The sequence below is a fragment of the Ranitomeya imitator genome, chromosome 4, assembly GCF_032444005.1.
Source record: "Ranitomeya imitator isolate aRanImi1 chromosome 4, aRanImi1.pri, whole genome shotgun sequence".
Classification (NCBI taxonomy): Eukaryota; Metazoa; Chordata; class Amphibia; order Anura; family Dendrobatidae; genus Ranitomeya; species Ranitomeya imitator.
Window position 1 is genome coordinate 527544059 of NC_091285.1, and position 15356 is coordinate 527559414.

Sequence of the window (15356 nt, forward strand, 5' to 3'; positions counted from 1 at the left end):
TTGGGGAGGGTCTTAAATAGTCAGAAAAGGCTGGAAAAAGAGATAATTAATCCAAACATGTGAAGCTCATTGTTCTTTGTGCCTGAACTACTTCTTAATACTTTAGGGGAACCAAACATAATTCTGTGAAAGACTTTTCACAATTTAAAAAAAAAATAAACAAAGAAACAACATTCTTTTTTGCTGCAGTGCATTTCACACTTCCATGCTGATCTACAGTCCAAATGTCACAATGCCAAGTTAATTCCAAATGTGTAAACCTGCTAAATCTGCAGGGGGTTGAATACTACTTGTAGGCACTGTATATACTCAGCTAGTTTATAATCAATTGCTAAACTTGACCACATGAGCTAGGCCAGATGGTTCCTCGGTACTTTCCAGACACCCAAAAACCGGAACTTAGTCCAGATGTTTTGATCTAATGTCTAAGAATACTGCTGAATAGCAGGGTAAATGTGACAGCTACATTTTAGTTGCTTAATCAGCATTCATATGTGCATTAATCACAATATTCCATATATATTTAGATAACCAATAACAGAGGAGCTAGACAATATGGTAATTAACTAACCACCTCCTTTCTATATGCAATTATAAATCCATGTATGTACAATAAATGATCATCATTGGTGGAATGTTATTGTCACAATGGTGTGCAGTCTCATTCTTGATGAGCGCTCAAAATACTCAGTCTAATTGGGAACGGCAGCAGCACACACAGGGATAGATTTATCCAAACCAAATTTCCATAACATGGGGACAATGAAATCATTTTTCAAGATGATAATGCATCTTGCAATAGAGCAAAAACTGTGAAAACATTCCTTGAAAAAAAGACACATAAGGTCAATGTCATGGCCTGCAAATAGTCTGGATCTCAATCCAATTGAAAATCTCTGGTTGAAATTGAAGAAAATGGTCCATGACAAGGCTCCAACCTGCAAAGCTGATCTGGCAACAGCAATCAGGGAAAGTTGGAGCCAGGTTGATGAAAAGTACTGTTTGACACACATTAAGTCCATGCCTCAGAGACTGCAAGTTGTTATTAAAGCCAGAGGTGGTGCAACAAAATACTAGTGATGTTTCTGAATGTTTTTTTGTTTGTTTTTCATGATTCCATAATTTTTTTCTTAGAATTGAGTGATTCCATATTTTTTTCCCTATGCTTGGTAAAAAAAAGGATCCATTATTGAATACCACATTTTTTGTTCTTGATTTCTTTTAGTGTTTCTTAAAGCCAGAAAGTTGCCATTTGAAATGACTTAAGTTTTGTGCCCTGTCTGTGATCTGCTTTTTTTCTACAAAATTAAACAACTGAATGAACATCCTCCAAGGCCGGTGATTCCATCATTTTTGCCAGGGGTTGTATATAGCACAGGCCACGTAGTATATAGGAGCCATGTAGTATATAGCAGACACGCAGTCTATAACACAGCCACGTAGTATATAACACATCCCATGTAATATATAGCACAGCCCACGCAGTATATAACACAGGCCATGCAGTATATAACACAGGCCACGCAGTATATAACACAGGCCACGCAGTATATAATACAGGTCACGCAGTATATAACAGTGGCCATGCAGTGTATAACAGTGGCCACGCAGTATATAACAGTGGCCACGCAGTATATAACAGTGGCCACGCAGTATATAACAGCCCACACAGTATATAACACTGCCCACGTAGTATATAACAAAGCCCATGTAGTATATAGCAGCCACGCAGTATATAACAGCCCACGTAGTATATAGCAGCCACGCAGTTTATAACACTGCCCACGTAGTATATAGCAGCCACGCAGTATATAACACAGCCCAAGTAGTATATAGCAGTGTGGGCACCATATCCCTGTTAAAAAAAATTATTAAAATAAAAAATAGTTATATATTCCCCCACCGGCGTCCAGCGAAGCTGTCCCGATGCGCGCGCTGCTACTGCCAGCTTCCGTTCCCGCTAAGTCTTCTGGGTAATTTCGCCAAGCATCGCTGGGAACGGAAGCTGGCGGCAGCCGCGCACGCATCGGCGGACGACGGAAGGTGAGAATAGCAGGTTTTTTGTTTTTCTATTATTTTTAACATTAGATTTTTTACTATTGATGCTGCATAGGCAGCATCAATAGTAAAAAGTTGGTCACACAGGCTTAATAGCAGCTTTAACGGAGCGCGTTACCCGGGGCATAACGCGGTCCGTTAACACTGCCATTAACCCTGTGTCAGCGCTGACTGGAGGGGAGTATGGAGCGGGCACCGGGCACTGACTGGACGGAAGTAGGGAGGGGCTAATTCTCGGCCGGGCTGTGCCCGTCGCTGATTGGTCGCGGCCTGGCGGCCGCAACCAATGGGCGATGCAGGATTTCCATTACAGACAGGCAGACATACGGAAGTACCCCTTAGACAATTATATATATAGATTAATATTCAGTGATAGACCAGAAGCAGATGACAGCCTTCGATGTAGATCACTCCAGCAGGTAATTTGACCTTTGGCTGCTTTTGCACAAGTGTAGTAAAGGCAGGTTTTTATACCCCTAATATGGCCAAAATTTTATATTGACCATTGGTCTAAGTCCTCATGCAAGCAATGATAAGGGAATCCCCATGATGCTGATTGTGTGGCCCTTTAGTAGATGATGCCTTATAGGAAACAGCTGTGAACGTTCTATAGTGGTAGCATATATAGCTACATTGGTTACCAGGCTCCTAGAATGTGACCAGCTCTATCTTTATACTAAAAACTACCACATCCACATAGGAACGGAGAATCAGGCCAGAAATATGAATGCTTAGGGGCACATTGACCTGGCATCTCGGTGTCTCAGTCAGTCTAATTGACAAGAACAGACTACTGGATAAAAACGTAGCATAGTTAGGATATTAGTGCCTTCAGCTGACTTATATTGTCTAGTGGTGTCTAAGGTGGGCCAAGCTGCAGTCTCATCAGCGCCTCAGGCTGCTGCTCTGTTCCTCTCCCGTGGTTTACACTGGATTTCTGCTTGTTCATACAGAAATTTTAACTTACAGGCAATTTAAAGTGGCTTTCTGGGATATATGGTTGATAGGATGGTGTGAGATTGTGCTTACTGCATGTGTAGGGGGACACTCGCTTAGCAACGGGATTCAGTCACACAGGCACGTTTTTTTTTAGCACAAATACAGTCCATGCGGTTTATTATAGCAACATAAACCGAGTCATGCTCAGTTCCTTGTAAACTCCATAGAACCCAACAGGCACCAACATTGCAACATTGCAGTGACATTAAGTTGCAGCTTTGACTCAGATATTTCATATACGGCTTTAACTCACAGTTCAGACACTACACCCGCTAGCCCTCCTTGACTAGTTCCCGGAGGTGTCCGTACGCCATGTCAATGTCCGTGTCATATAGCACACAAGACATTGGTTCGCCGTCTCTAAACACGCTGGACCTCACTTCATCCAGTTACCGTGGGAGACCGCACAGTTCATCACTATCGATGGAACACAACAAGCACCAATAGTCTGTTCCACTGGCAGATACGTCTCTGCCGTTATGATAGCCCCCCTTGCTGGGTGTTACCTTTCTGGAGCTCCTGCTCCACACGCTGACCTCCTATTAGTCCTCTCTCTCTCAGGGAAGCTGCCTTACGGGGTTCACCAACTTGCCTGGCAGGCACACATCAGTTAGTCCAGAGCCACCGGAGGTCGGTAGCTTCCCCAACACAGACCATCCAGGTCCACGGTCTCTCAGGTGCTCCAGGAAGACTCCACTCACAGGAGCTTCCAACACAGACCATCCAGGACCACAGTCTCACTGTGCGCTATACAGGACGTCCATCCCACCTGGGACCGTCCAACACACTGGCATGTGCTCTTCAGGACTCCTACTCCCAGGACATCCAACACAGGTTGTGCTCTTCAGGAAGCCTACTCCCAGGAATTCCAACACAGGTTACTCAGTGCGCTATTCAGGACATCCGTCCCTACCGGGGACCGTCCAACACACAGGCATGTGACCCTTCCAGGTGCTATTCAGGACGTATGTCCAACGCCCCAGGCCACCAGGTCCAAAGCCCCACCACGTGCTCTACAGGGAGACGACACTCCCAACACATAGGCTCTCTAGGACCTTCGAGCATAGACCATTCAGGTCCACACTCAGAGACCATGTGACCAACACCCTGGTCACATTATGAAGCTGTAACCCCTCCCACAGGTGGGAGTGTGTGTGTGTGGCTAGTTTGACCAACCCATCTCTCATAACTAGCCCAGTAAGTCTCCCTTCACAACTATCCAAACAACACAATTTACTTGTAGGACTAAAGGTCCCAGAACAACAACATTACTTCAGACTTACCGCGCCGACTCCCTCTGCGACACATATCGGCCACTTAAAATTCTGCCAGTCACTGTTTCACCACCATTATAACCACAGATACGCCTCCATGCATATCCCAAGGAGCAGACACAGCGCTCCCTAGCTGCCACAGGGGTCACTGCATCACAGTGGCCTCACATAGTATAGTCATCCTGTGTGACTGGTAGAGGTGTACGTCTCTCTGATCAGTGCTGCAGTGAAGAAAATCCAGGAAAAAAAGGAAAAAAGAAGGTTTGCACTCACCCAGCCCGGTAAAACAATAAAGTCTTTATTAGGACATGTACCAAATGGACAAGGAGATCATGATGACCACAGAATGACAGCTGTTTCGCGCGCACAGCACTTCCACAGATCCCGATGTGAAGAAAATGCTGTGCTCCTGAAACTGCTGTGGCCGACTCCTTTTGCTGACTGGTAGGGGTGCCGAATGTTGGATTGTCACCAATCGCATATTGATGAGCCATCCCTGTTTTCAGTACTCTTTGCTTTTCAAATATTGCGATAAATAAGCTTCAGTAAGGTATTACTAGTAGACTGGCAGGAGATAGGGACATTTTTTTAATGTAATATATAAAAAAACACATTTTCCACCGATTCAGTATTTACATAAAAACAATAACTTTTTTCACCACAGAGTCAGATTTCCGTCCTACAGAATCGAATTGAGCAGCTTGAGCAACTTCTGGAGGAGAACCATGAGATCATTAGTCACATTAAAGATTCTGTGTTGGAGTTGACGGCGAATGCTGATGGGCAGCCCCTCCTGCTGCCGTATCACACGTCTAATGGAACCTGGGTAATTCCGCCAGACCCCCGACCCAGCTTCTACTCTATTTCCCCCCAAGACTGCCAATTTGCTGTGGGTCAAAAAGGGCAGAAGACCGATTTACAGGTAAAGCTAGAACTATATGTTTTAGGTTTTGTTCACACCTATTGTGTTTCCTTTCAGCAGAGGTATATATCATGAGTGCTGTAATGTTCACCAGTGTACAGGCACACATTAACACATTTTGGCAAATAATTTCAATTACCAAAAAAAGTATACCATGAGGTATAATTTTTTACTGTGGTGCTCTCCATCGGTAAGGGTAGCAAACTATACTTTCCTATACAGTAAAAAAAAGTCTTGATGGCACATTTTGAGAAAGATTGATTTATTAAAACTGATTTTGTAACATACTGTATATACTCGAGTATAAGCCGAGATTTTCAGCCCATTTTTTGGGGCTGAAAGTCCCCCTCTCGGCTTATACTCGAGTCATACATGGGGGTCGGCAGGGGACGGAGGGCGGGGGCTGTCTAGTTATACTCACTCCCGGATTCTTCCAGCGCTGCATCTTCTTCCTGTATTGAGTGGTCACATGGTACCGCTCATTACAGAAATGGCAGTGACGCTCAGGTTAGAGGGCGCGGTGACGTAGTCAGTGCGCGCCCTCTGCTGAGCGTCAGTGCTGGAGCCGGAGCTGCACGAGGAGCAGGTAAATATTGAAAGTGCCGGCGTCCTGAGCAAGAGAGGTGAGTATGTGATTTTTTTTTTTATTGAAGCAGCAGCAGCATTATATATGGCAAAGCTTTATATGGAGCATCTATGGGGCCATAATGAACGGTGCAGAGCATTATATATGGGGCACAGCTTTATAAGGAGCATCTATGGGGCCATAATCAACGGTGCAGAGCATTCCATATGGCACAGCTTTATAAGGAGCATCTATGGGGCCATAATCAACGGTGCAGAGCATTCTATATGACACAGCTTTATATAGAGCATCTATGGGGCCATAATGAACGGTGCAGAGCATTATATGTGTCACAGCTTTATATGGAGCATCTATGGGGCCATAATGAACGGTGCAGAGCATTTTATATGGCACAGCTTTATATGGAGCATCTATGGGGCCATGAACGGTGCAGAGCATTCTATATGGGGCACAGCTTTATATGGGGCCATAATGAACGGTGCAGAGCATTATATGTGGGGCACAGCTTTATATGGAGCATCTATGGGGCCATAATGAACGGTGCAGAGCATTCTATATGGCACAGCTTTATATGGAGCATCTATGGGGCCATGAACGGTGCAGAGCATTATATATGGGGCACAGCTTTATATGGAGCATCTATGGGGCCATGAACGGTGCAGAGCATTATATATGGGGCACAGCTTTATATGGAGCATCTATGGGGCTATAATGAACGGTGCAGAGCATTATATATGGCACAGCTTTATATGGAGCATCTATGGGGCCTTAATGAACGATGCAGAGCATTATATGTGGCACAGCTTTATATGGAGCATCTATGGGGCAATAATGAACGGTGCAGAGCATTATATATGGGGCACAGCTTTCTATGGAACATCTATGGGGCCATAATGAACGGTGCAGAGCATTATATGGAGCACAGCTTTATATGGAGCATCTTATGGGGCAATAATGAACGGTATGGAGCATCTATTTTTATTTTTGAAATTCACCGGTAGCTGCTGCATTTCCTACCCTAGGCTTATACTCGAGTCAATACGTTTTCCTAGTTTTTTGTGGCAAAATTAGGGGGGTCGGCTTATACTCGGGTCGGCTTATACTTGAGTATATACGATATATATGTTTAGTAATATATTACACCTCTATACAATCTGACACCACTATATACTAAGTATATTTCTTCACATCTGCTGTAGTGTAAGGGACGTGGAAAACTAGGTATGCTCACATTTACATTATTTGCTTAGACCAATTTCATATGTAGCCTTTTGACCTATAATGTTTGGGAGTCGAGTGGAAAATGGAGTACATAGAAAAAGAGCAAACATATGTTAAAGGAGAACAAACTCCGGAACAGACTGTGCTCCTGTATTAAAGAGGACTTGTCATTTGTTCAACAAAACTTGAGTTAAATACCTTGTAAAAATCACTGAGTTCACCTGATTTTTCTGATCCTCTCCGTTTTTTTCTGTGTCGTTCCATTACAGAAATATTCACATTTTTTCTTCTTTTCTTGTGAAAACTCTTCTTGCAGTCCAACCAGGAGTCTTTACGGCCTTCTCTAGGGGTGTGCGCCTTCACCCCTGCCTTCTAAAATCTGCCAGCTCATGGGCTGGTAGACAACCTTCTGAACTGTGATTGGCAGTGTTTGGGCGTGAGGGATGAAAGCGTATGCCTCCAGAGAAAACTGAAAAAATGCCCAGTTGGACTGCAAAGCAGAGATTTCTCATAATGTTTTCAAGAAGAATCAAAAGTGACTACTTCTGCAGTAGAGTAATGCAGAGAAAAAGGAAAAGATCAGTAAAATCAGGGGAGCTCAGGGATTTTTAGAAGGCATTTAACTCTTTATTTTTGAGCAAGTGGCAGATCCTCTTCAATATAAAACCTATTTTCCAAGGGAAAACATTTCTCAGAATAGTGAAGTGAAAACACAAACTTACCACTTCACTCGTCAGCTTAGGTTCAAATTATGGTGGATAAACATTTTATTAAAGGAACTGTCTATCTAACATATGACATATGACATGCTATGGACTTTTTTGCTATATGGAAGCTTTTGTATTTTTTCTGAGGTTCTTGCTAATGGACTTATCTCAATGCTTGTGTTTCAGATGCTGGATATCTACACACAGTTGCCTTTTGACAATGTTGACGGAGGAGTGTGGAAACAAGGGTTTGACATTACTTATGACCCAGCAGAATGGGAATCAGAGCCTCTGCAGGTCTTCGTCGTGCCTCATTCACACAATGATCCCGGTAAGAGAAGAGATAAGATTTCTACCTACGTGTGGGCTGCATTATTCTGCCGAATGGTCTCTTTGTACTGGTGGGTTTGGGTAAACTGTTTTTTTTCTTTAGGTGTTGTGATGCCATATGTCAGAATGTTGTATGATATTGATTAAGCTTTGAGACATAGTCACCGGGAATATAGATTAACCCGTAATTCTCCAGCAACCTTAACAAAGGACCATTTTTGATTTGTTGCTGAGCATCCTGGAGTTTGTCAGGAGCGATCAGATTTCTGACACCGCTGAAGCGTGGAGTTCTATTCAGTCCTTCCAGCGCACTGTTGAGAGCACTGACTGAATTGATGTGGCATTTTGTTTTTTGCATATATGTGGCAAATATTCTAATTGGTGTATATAGAGAATACTGATGCATCCTTCCATAAGTCGGTGTACGTTCCACAGGTACAGAACTGTCAGCCGTATAGATACACAGGTAGAAGGCCTGTCACTAGATTACAATGCAGAACGACATGCATGCCGCTCTCTGTTACTAGCTGACTGACAACTCCCCTGGGCATTGCGACGGCTGCTATTGCAGGTTGTCATTTATTAAACCAAGATAACACACAAAATGCAAAGCATATCTAAAAATGACGCTAAAGAGACTTCAGGGACTTATTTTTAGAAGACGTAAATCCTCGTTTTTGTCTTTCTGTCACTAAATTACTTATTATTTTTCCTTTGCATTTTGAACTTGGAAACAACATTATTGACTTTCGGTGTTTTATTGGTGAGCAGTAAATTAGGGCACTACTTGTTAAACAGAGCGAACCTCTCAGCTAGTTGGCCAAGAGAGATCACAAAACATCCTCTGTTAAAGAAAGGTGCCATGTTGTCTGCCAGGTGATCCTCCGCTTCTATTCAGGGGTGAATTGTTTTACATCTTAGTACAAACTAACTAATGATTCCCTCCTTGGGTCACAGTTTATGATAAGGCAGTTTTATTATTATGCCAGTTCTTTCATAAAGATGTATGGAGGCGAAGAGCAGGTCCTTTCCAAAAGGAAATATGGTACCTTATATTATTGACTAGAAAATTCTTTCCTCTTGTCAGAGGATGCCTAAAGCCCCCTGTAGATACCTGTCGGACGATCATTCAGCCTGAAGCTATGTCGCCTGACTCTTCTGTACACTGGAGCGCTCAGCTGGCCGAGCGCTCCAGTGCTCTCTATTAGAGAGCTGCTGCCAGACTTAAGAGCGACTTATCTCTTAGAGAACAAATGGATCGGTAGTCCAAAATCGGACATACCAGATCACAATCTCCCCTGACAATCATTTGTCAGGAACCCCCTTATACATTACACAGTCTACTGAACCCGTCGATATCGGTGGGTTGGCCAAGGTTAGTTTAATGTGTTTGTGCACCTTTAAAGAGGTTGTCTCAATTTAGTAAGTTAACTCCTAAGGATAACTTCCCGATCTCTATGGGTCTGACCACTTGGCCCCTCACCGATCTGGGTACCAGGGCTCTGAATAGCTCATGTGAATAGATTGGTGGTTGATTACGCACATATCCTCTCCATTCATTGTAACGGGAGTGTCGAAAACCAGACGAGTGCAACACTCGGCTTTCTCTGGCGATCCCATTAAGAATGAATGGAGGGGGTGTGCACTTGATTGACCACTACTACATTAACACATAGTCTACGTGGTTCTAGGAAACAGTGGAGGTCGCAGCGGTTGGACTCTAAGTGATCATGAAGTTATACCTTATCCAATATATAAGCGATAACTTGTAGACTTGAGACAACCGGTTTAGGATATGCACTGGAAATTGCAAAGAAGTGAAGTAATAAGAAAAACGACCGTTAGTGATTTCTTTAAAAGCTGTCTAGTATTCTTCATAGTATAAAAGGAATAATACCTGTAATGAAGGATGTCAATAATGGCTTAAACTAGAGCTGGGCAGGCCCAACTATGCATGGACTAAGGTTCAAACAACAACAGGGAACTTGAAGTTCACGTTAACAACCTTAGCTGTTAATCAAAGATTTCCGGTGTTTATTACTATTAAACCCTTTCTAACATCAGATGTAATAATCAGTCCTTGTGCCCTGGGTCTGTTTGGCCAGGATAGATTATTACATCATTTTGACCTCCCGCGCACACAGGTGGTGTGCCGTCGATCGCCGCCGGGTGTAAGCTGATTCTGACAGCTGACACCCGGCACTAAGTGCCAGGAGCGGTCGCACACTGTTCCCGGCACTTTTAACTCCCGAGATGCTGCGATCGAACGTGATTACAGCATTCTGGGAGTCGGCAGAGGTCTGACAGCCCCTCTGCTTTTGGATCGAAGACCCCGCGGCATGACGCGGGGTTCCGATCGTTGCGACATCCTGGTCATGGTTTTCACGGATAGCACCTGTACCTGTGATAGTCTATGGGTACATTCACGTATGCGTGATTTTTCACATTTCCATGGAGACATGTCAGATTTTGATCCAAGCGTTGGATTAAAATTGGCAATGCAAGTCTATGGTTCTGTGAAAAAAAATCACTGACTGTTACCTAGGATCATAGAATAATAGAATGTTAGAGTTGGAAGGGACCGCAAGGGTCATTGTGTCTAATGGAGTGCAGAATTCTCTAACCATCTCAGACAGATGTCTGTCCAGCCTCTATTTGAAGACTTCCATTGAAGGAGAACTCAGCACCTCTCCTGAAGGAGAACTCACCACCTCTCAAGGAGAGGTGGAGAAACCTGTTTTCTTTTTTATCCACGTACGAGAAAAACTGTGATGACACATGGACCGCACTCTGATCAAACTCTGACCAAAATAATTGGTCTGCTTTTCTTGTGTGTGAGAAAAATTAATGTATGAAGTGGCTTTGAAACATTTCTCATTTTAACCGATCTGGCATTATTGCTAAATGACCAGACCAGATTATTTTTAATGTCCATTTAGAGATTCTATTAACTGGTAAGAGTGGCTTAATTAATGATTTAATAGACTGTTACAAATAGGGTCGGAGTCGGCAGAGCAAACTTTTGACTCCCTCTCTAAATCTTCCTACTTTTGCACACTCTAGCCATGACTCCAACTTCATCATGCAATTATCCTGAAATATTTGGACAGTGACTGAATCTTTGTGATTTGTGCTCTGCAGGCCAATGTTTTGGATTTAACATGAAACAACAGAGATGCAATTGAAGTGTAGACTTTCAGGTTTATTTAAATGGTTTCAACAAAAATATCATGGGAAATGTTTAGGAATTGCAACCATTTTTCTACAAAGCCTCATATTTCAAAGGGTCAAAAGTAATTGGACAAATTAACTTTCACACATAAATAAAACATTTATTTTTAAGACTTTGTAGGGAATCCTTTGCAGGAAATGACTGCCTGAAGTCTGTACACCTTGGACGTTACCAAATGCGGGGTTGCCTCCTTTGTGATGCTTTGCCAGGCCTGTACTGCAGCTGACTTCAGTTGTTGCTTGTTTGTGGGTCTTTCTACCTTAAATTTTGTCTTAACTATGTGACATGCTGCTCGATGGGGTTGAGATCTGGTGATTGACTCAGATATTGCAGAAAATTCCACTTTTTTGCCTTAAATAACTCCTGGCTTGCTTTTACAGTATGTTTTGAGTCATTGTCCATCTGTACTGTGAAGCGACGTCCAATCAACCTTGCTGTATTTGATTGAATTTGAGCAAAAAATATAGCCCTGTATCCTTTGAAATTCATACGGATGCTTGTGTCTTCAGTCATTTCATAAAAAAACGCTAGTGACCCAGTGCCATTGGAAGCCATGCATGGACATATCATCACACTGCCTCCATCTTGATTTACAGAGGATATAGTGTGCTTTGGATCATTAGCCGTCACAAGTCTTCGCCATACTTTCTTCTTCCCATCATTATGGTATAGGTCGATCTTAGGTACATCTGTCCAAAGAATGCTTTTTCAGAACTGTATCGGCTTCTTTAGATGTTTTTTGTCAAAGTCTAATTTGGCCTTTCTATTTTTAAGGTTGATTAATGTTTTTCACCTTGGGAACAATCTATGATTGCCACCACAAAGTCTTCTCTTTATGGTAAACTTAAACCCTGAAACACCTACTTCCTCGAGAGTATTCTTCACTTACATGAATGTTGCAATGGGATTTTTCTTCACTATGGAAAGATTTCTGTTATCATCACTGTTGTCTCCCGTGGATGTCCAGACCTTTTTGAGTTCCCAAGCTCACCAGTGCGCTCTTTTTTTATTGCAGAATGTACCAAACTGTTGATTTGTTCACTCAAAATGATGATCTGTTTCTCTTCCATTCAGAGCTCTTTTGACTGCATGTTGTGGGTTCACAGCAGCAGCAGCATTCAAATGAAAATGTCTTACCTGGAATCGGAGCCAGAGATTTTAGCTTCTTAATTGATGATGGATTAACGAAGGAATAGCCCATGCATACCATTAATGAGCTTTTGAGATTGTCCAATTACATTTGTTCCCTTTAAAAAGAGGCAGCTACATATGTAAGAGATGTAATTCCTAAACCCTTACTCCAATTAGGATGTGGATGCCCTCAAATTAAAGCTGAGAGTCGAACATTAAGTCCATATTGATTGTATAACTGCTTGAATACATTTTGATAAATAGCTAAAATGCTAAAAATGATTCTTCACTCCACCCACATCATTTGTACATTACCCCCCAAACATTTAAAGTAGGCGAAAGGTATATTACATGTTGTTTAGTCAAATACTTTGTCATCCATATATTATATGGATGACTGAAGCCTGCCAGAGTTGAAGCTCTTACAGTTGCTACCCATATGCCTTATTATGGGTTGTCTCGATGAAACAGCCTAATTAAAGTGGTTTTCCAATCTAATAAATTTTAAAAAGAAACAAACAACAAAACTATCACAATGGCTCCTATTCCCACAGCTCATCACATCTCTCTTCTTACAGGAAGTCACTTCTCATTTTTATGCCAGGCTGATGCTTACATTTTGTAATGTTTTGGCTGGACTACCCCTTTAATTGGTGTTACTTACAGCAGTTGATTTAAGATTAAAATAATTATTACACAAATGACACCTACTTATCACTTATGTTCAGGGACTCGAAATTCCCGAGAAACTAACCTGAGTCCTGTGAAATGGAAAATAGGGCAGTGCTGTCATGTGGTATAAAAAGCTTGAAGCTTTGTTTTCTCTTTTTTCAAATTCTTATATCTTGACATTTAATTTTCTGTCAAATGAAATGTTAAGTCAGGCAGAAGCATCAGAGCATGAAAAATAAATATATATCTGAATAAAAATCGTTCAAAAATATTATTTGACAGGAAAAACAGTAAAATGAGTTAATCGTCACACAAAATTTTACATTCAATGATTTTGCTCCTCCAGTGACTTCACCACCAGATTGCTATGTTGCCAGTTGGTTCCTGCGACAATCATGTAAAATGTATTAGGTGACATCTTAGCTTATAGAGCATCACTTTTGATTACTTCTATCTATTGATGCTGTATTAAAGGGACTATGTCATGTAGAGCTCTTGTGATGGTATCTGTCATATACATTTATAGAGGGGCTCAATCACTCCCTTGCATAGGTGTGTACCCACTGTGCAACTGGCCGTGCTTACCCTGGGGGGCAAAATTAAGGGACTACCTGATCTTCATTATAGCCTCCAATGATGAGAATAGACTTGGGCCATTAGGGTAGTCACCAGGTGCTACTCCAGGCCAGTCCCCAGACCTGCAACAACTGACCTGTGGGTCATAGGCACAAAACAAAGCACAAAGGAGAGAGAGAGAGAGACAGGAAACAAGTGTTGGACTGCAATTAGAACCTAAGCTCTGGCAAGGTGTGGAGGGAGGAGCTGCCTCGTATACCCACTGCTGGCAAAGAATAGGCAAAGAAAGCAAAACTTTACAGGACACAGTAGTTTTAAGTTACTGCAGAGTCTGGCTGTGCCTCACTATAGCTGGATGGAGACTCTCTAGCAATAGGAAGATGTTGTAGTGCTGGAAGTGTTTGTACAAAGCAGCTCATCAAAATGGTCTGACAATGGGGGGAGCAGAGCGGTGCACGCAGTGAGTAGGACTGTGCTTACCAACCGTGTGCGTCACCGAGGCATTGAGGCCACACAGTCTGCTCACAGTAGCATAAGCAACGTGCAGCCTGGTGTTGTCATGTTGAAAAACATTTCATGGGAAATGGCCGTACCACTACTTCCTTCACCAAATCAATGTAACATCAAGATAGTAATGTACCTGGAATGAAGACTGCATACATTATGCCACCCACACTATAATCCTGAGTGTAGGACCAATGTGACATTCCCTCATAAAGGCTTCTTCATGACTGCATGCTATCAAAGGCTACCATAGTGCAGAAAGCATAGTGACTTAGTGGTTAGCACTGTTGCTTTGCAAAACTGAGGTCCTGGGTTTAAATCTCACAAAGGACAACATCTGCAAGGAGTTTGTTCTCCCCATGTTTTTGTGTGTTTCCTCCTGTACTCTGGTTTACTTCTACAATCCAAAGACATACTGATAGGGAATTTAGATTGTGACCCCAATGGGGTCTGTAAAGCACTGTGGAATTACTGGATCTATATATAAGTGAGCAAAAATAAATACATAAATGACCTCTTCAGCAATGAGCCCCACTTTTGTCCTGAACGCAATGATAGCCGGAGATTGGCTTGGAGATATTGTGGCAAATTAATGAAAAGGCCTTTAAAAGGGAACATCACACAAGTCTTACTTCCAGGATTATAGTGTGAAGTGGCATAATGTACAGTAGCCGGACCCATCTAGCCTTCATTCCAAGTACACTAACTGCTTCACATGAACTTGATTTGATCATGGAACCAGTGGTACAGCTATTTCTCATTAATTGCCATTGGCTGTTTTTCACCACAATCATACCAGTCAGCATGTTGCTTTTATTGCGACCAGCCTACGTGGCCGAAACCTGCTGCCATGGCCTGCAGTGTCTCTGGACTTGTCTCCTATGGAGCACATCAGGGACATCATTGATCAGCAATTGCAAAGTGAGAAGCCAGAAGTGGATCTTCTTAATTTGTGTGGCCAAGTTCATTTAATGTGGCAGAGAATCCGACAACCATTAATAACCTCATTGATAGCAGCCAAGGCGTGTAAGCGTGAATTTCTGCACATTGTGCTCATACTCGATACTATATAATCATTTGCATATCATTAACATGTTTGTCCATCCTGTGATTTCCAGAATTACTTGTCTTTTCCATCTTGGTG

General features: G+C 42.4%; 1 protein-coding gene across 1 annotated transcript in view; it reads left to right on the forward strand.

Annotated features, from left to right (window-relative positions):
- Positions 1 to 15356, forward strand: part of MAN2A2 (mannosidase alpha class 2A member 2) — a 243193-nt gene that overhangs the window by 88415 nt on the left and 139422 nt on the right. Inside the window, exons 3-4 of the mRNA XM_069766155.1 lie at positions 4996 to 5253; positions 7954 to 8098. Of these exons, the coding sequence (XP_069622256.1) occupies positions 4996 to 5253; positions 7954 to 8098 (403 nt within the window). The remainder of the gene's footprint in view (positions 1 to 4995; positions 5254 to 7953; positions 8099 to 15356) is intronic.